Genomic DNA, 5,000 nt, shown 5'->3' with positions numbered 1-5,000 from the left:
AATTAAGAAATTCAGAGATAACGAAACGAACGACGATCACGAGAGCTTCCACGATAACAGTGTGTAGATAAGATGTGATTCCAGATTCCTCGATAGCGCTCCGAGTTTCCAAGATAATGCCATTCCAGTTTCCTCGGTAACGATGCGAGTTTCCAAAATAAAGATGACATTCCACGATAAAGATGCTATTCCAGTTTCCACGATAATAATGCGAGTTTCCATGATCAAGATACAATTCCGGTTTCCACGGTAACCATTCGGGTTTTCACGATGTCGATGCTGTTCTAGTTCTCACGATGCGATTTCACGACAAAATATTGAAGTCCACTTGCCTACACAGGTACTGGGATGAACCCTTTCACCCCATAAGGGTCCACCCCAGACCCTTGGGTGCGAGTAGAGTGACACTGCCACCTTCCTGCGCCGCAATTGAAGTTCACTTGCCTACACCAGTACAGAGACGAACTCTTTCACCCCGTCAAGGTCCACCCCATACCCTTAAGTGCGAGGAGAGTAGCGCTACCACCTCACTGCGACGCAATTGAAGTTCACTTGCCTACACAGGTGCTGAGACGAACCCTTTCACCCCGTAAGGGTTCACCCCAGACCATTGAGTGCGCCTCACACGGGTAGCGATGAGCAATGACCCGCCACACTCCACTCCCCAAACACTGTCAGTGAGTCCTTTTCACCCCGTAAAGGACCACTGGTATTGTCAGTGCCTGGTGCATGGCGCACAGCGTGCCCTCGTTCATGGCGAGTTGTTCAGCACGGTGTCATTATAAGCAGAGGTCCCGTACACACCACTCACCACCAGACTCTATGCAAGGAGCCCTTATCACCCCTTAAAGGCCCCTCACGGCATCATCTGGTGGACGGTAGACACGGTAGACTGCTTAAGGCGACCCCTTGCCTAGTGTGAGGCGCTGCAAGTTGACGACAACCAGTGAGCTTGAAGCCGCAAAGGAAAATGAGTCCACGTTAACAATGGGATTCCACGACAGGTTGCGATTCCAGTGTCCACGGTAAAGATGTGTTTGTCGAGGATAACGATCCGTTTATCGAGGCTAACGATGCGGCGATGGCGATGGCGAAACGATTCAAAGTATTATTACCTACACAGGTACTGGGACGAAACTTTTCACCCAGAAAGGGTCAACCCAGTCCCGTGGTTATGAGAGCAGTGACGATGCAACCTTGCAATGCCTCACACGGGTCGCCATGAGCAATGACCCGCCACACACCACTCCCCAAACACTGTCATGAAGTGAGTCCTTTTTACCTAACCTAACCTAACCTAACGTAAAGGACCACTGGTACTGTCAGTGCTTGGCTCATGGCGCACAGCGTGCCCTCGTTCATGGCGAGTTGTTCAGCCCGGTGTCATTATAAGCAGGGGACCCGTACACACCACTCACCACCAGAGTCTATGCAAGGAGCCCTTATCATCCTTTAGGGCCCCTCACAGCACCATCTGGTGAGTGGTGGACATTGTTCTCTTGCTTATGGCGACCCTTGCCTAGTGTGAGGCGCTGCAAGTGGACGACTAGTAGTGAAGCTTGAGGCCACCAAGGAAAAGAAGGACCTGCAGCTAGTTCCCTGCCTTGGGCCCCAGCGACAGCGACCTCCTTCCCCCGTGCGGCGCCCAAGGCCGTCACGGCCCTCAACAACTTTAGGCCGAAAGTTCTCAATCGTCGTTTAAATTTTGATTCGAATATAAAATCGTCGATGGTAAATGAAAAATAGCTTTGGTCTGAAAGTGTGCAAGAGTTAGCTGATTAATGAAACAAGGTGAGGCAGCTTTGCTCCGGAGTATTTAGTGTACTTTGCATGTTGCTGCCGTGAATGTGTACGTGTTGTAAATAAATGGATAGAAACAGTAGATCAATGGTAGTTGTGTAACTATTGGGGAACTTTTGAAAATTAGTTAAGCTTCTGGATAGAATAGATGAGTGCAAACAGATTTGCTTGTCTTATACATAAACTACCACCTGTAGACATATTTTTTTCTGTTTTATGCTCATAGTAAAAACGCAAACATTAGTTTCCTTTATTTCCCTGATCACAATGACGTGTAAATATCAATGTTTCAAATATAAAGAAACATTAGGAGAAGACCCAAACCCCTGTTGAAGTTGCCAGATTCAACAGATATCGTAATATTTCACAGAAAAGATGGTCAACTGCATATCGTATATTTTTGGATATTCTTTAGTCACATAATGAGATATTAAGATAGGTAAAGTATTTTCAAATATGTACAGTACCTACGACAAAAACGCTATAATAATTGTTTTTTTTATATAATATCTAGCTCTATTCCTGGGACAAAAATACTTCTTCCTCAATTGATAACTCGAGGTTAGAATGATATTTTCTTTCCTTCTAGATTAGTAAGTAGACTACAAGACACCATGAACATATGAAGCCACGTAATTGAGTTTATTTTCATAACTTAGAAATCAAAGTCTGATAATGAGATTGTCTATTGCCAACCAAAGCGTTCTGCATAGATGTTTTGAGCGTCATAAATGTTAGCTCATAGACAGTGGCCATCCGACAGCGCGAAACCCCAGGGTGTTCATAAGATTTCCAGGGATACTTAGATAGCTGATCTATTAAAATGTTTTGCATTGAGTTTCATGTTCCAAATGAAATACTGGGGGCTGGGGTAGATGGTCTTATAACTCAGGGGGTTCTTAACGATATAAAGATTGAGAACCCCTGATCTAAAGTAACGGATGAATATCTTCCGTGTTGTGTCTTGAAAACAACTTCTGTCAATGTTCTTTCAGTCCAACTTAGAGCAAATGAGACACTTATTCTCCAATGTCTGATAATGCATTTGACTTAACCTTCCTTAGAAATGGGCACCAAGTGACTTCTTCGAAGTTCCTTTTTTGTCATATACTCGTCATACCTTTGAGAATACATTCCACTCAATGTATTTCTTAAATGTATTTTTCCTCATAGGGTGGTTCATTAAACTGTAAACGAGATTGGCGAGCGGACAAGGGAGAGAAAGAGAGAAAGAGCACCAGTGAACAATACAACCACTGGGCGAGGTTGTATGGTGGAGAAACGTGTTCACTCAGCTCCCTTGCCTCGTACACACCAACTCTTTGTGTCTCTTTGTAAAGGGGTGGGGTATTATTGCTGGGGTAGAAATGTGTCTGCTCGCAAACTGAAGCCACCAGAGAAGTGAATGAAAATAGTACCTTAGTTATTTTGTCCTCCTTTGCTGTGTCACATAACCACTTTAGTGTATCTCCTAACAATCATTCTCTCTCTCTCTCTCTCTCTCTCTCTCTCTCTCTCTCTCTCTCTCTCTCTCTCTCTCTCTCTCTCTCTCTCTCTCTCTCTCTCTCTCTCTCTCTCTCTCTCTCTCTCTCTCTCTCTCTCTCTCTCTCTCTCTCTCTCTCTCTCTCTCTCTCTCTCTCTCTCTCTCTCTCTCTCTCTCTCTCTCTCTCTCTCTCTCTCTCACTTTACTCTCTCTCACGGTGATCCTCTTTTCTGTTTACTCATCTGTATCACTCACACAAACACTTCCTTTTACCACTATCAGTCATTTACCTTTCCATTTTCCCTCTTATCTTTCATACAAACATTTACCTTCATTTTTCAACAGTCGCTTTGCTCTCCATTTACTTCCTTATCTCTCATGCACACACTTCCTTTCCCTCCGAACAGTCATCTTTTCCGCCCTTTCCTTCCTTTTCATACATACAAACATTCCTTTCTTTCCTTTTTTCAACAGTTTATGCAGGCATTTTCTTTCTTGTCCATACAATCATCATCTCGCTATTTCCTCCCTTTTTCATATACATATAAACACTTTCTTATATTTTCCAACATTTCCCTCCTTCCTCTTCACCTCTATTTCCTCTACATATATTTCCTTTTACTGAGCAGTCGCCCTTTAATTCCTCATCACTCATGCACTTCTCTTTGCTTCAAACAATCACACTCTTCTCTTTTAATTCCCTATCATCCATACCAATTCCAATTTTATCTGTCAATCCTCTTTCTTATCCGGTCAAAGACAAGAGATCTCCATGCACTGTCATCCTTACTTTACCTCAGCGCACCCTTACCTGTAGTAGTTGAGAATCTGGGCAAACACTCCCGGATGCCGGTCGAAGAAGTACTCATTTAGCACCGGGTCATAGTTCGCCAGCGCCTCCGTCAGGCGGGAGAGTCTGGTGGCCGGGATCTTCTTCAGTGTTGCCTTGTATGTCTCGAATCTGGGCGATGAGAAGTCGCGGGTGTGTGGAGAGATGCTTAGAGTGTATTTTGGGTGTGTTTGGGTGTTACAGATAGATTTAGATGTCTAGAAGGGGTGCTTAATAGAGTTTTTGTTTATGCACGAGGTGTGCTAGTCTAAAACAACAAAAAACAAAGGGTTAAAAAGGCCTAGTAAAGTTTGGATGTGTTGTAAGGTGTTTATGGTGGTGAAAGAGATGGATGGTTATGAAATGGTTTGTGTGTGTCGGGGGAGTTGTAATTTGTAACGGGTAGGAGGTAGAGAAAACTGTAACGTATTGAAATAGATGCAGTAGGAGGGTGCTAGGAGTATAATTAGAGAGAGAGAGAGAGAGAGAGAGAGAGAGAGAGAGAGAGAGAGAGAGAGAGAGAGAGAGAGCTTAGTTTGCAGTAGCGTTTTAGTGTGTGGGAAGGTAGAGGAATTGACTCTCTGAATGGGAACTGCATAGAAGCGAGAGGTGAATGAGAGTGATGGAAGAGACGGCAAGTGTACGTCGCATCGTTAGTGAGATGAGAGAAAGTAGGACCGGGCGAAGGGCGAAATGCAAATAGTAGAATCCGAGTAGAGCAAAATGCAGCCCTGGAGTAAAAAGAGGCGAAAAAAATGGGAATAAATGCTCTCTGAAAGTACAAGTAAAGGTGAAATCAAAGGAAAAACAAAGACAGAGAACAGAAAAATATAACTTGTGGGATGGAATGCAAATTTAAGAAACCGAAGCAAAGTATTATCATAAGAG

General features: G+C 43.9%; 1 protein-coding gene across 4 annotated transcripts in view; it reads right to left on the bottom strand.

Annotated features, from left to right (window-relative positions):
• The window catches only part of LOC123513924 (potassium voltage-gated channel protein Shaw-like), a 45,055-nt gene that overhangs the window by 37,959 nt on the left and 2,096 nt on the right, over positions 1 to 5,000 (bottom strand). For all 4 annotated transcript variants that reach the window (XM_045271418.1, XM_045271420.1, XM_045271419.1 and 1 more), the window contains exon 2: positions 4,095 to 4,244. In XM_045271418.1, the coding sequence (XP_045127353.1) occupies positions 4,095 to 4,244 (150 nt within the window). The remainder of the gene's footprint in view (positions 1 to 4,094; positions 4,245 to 5,000) is intronic.

The sequence above is a fragment of the Portunus trituberculatus genome, chromosome 37, assembly GCF_017591435.1.
Source record: "Portunus trituberculatus isolate SZX2019 chromosome 37, ASM1759143v1, whole genome shotgun sequence".
Taxonomy (NCBI): domain Eukaryota; kingdom Metazoa; phylum Arthropoda; class Malacostraca; order Decapoda; family Portunidae; genus Portunus; species Portunus trituberculatus.
Note: the sequence above shows the minus strand (reverse complement) of the source record. Positions and strands in the feature narration are given on the sequence as shown.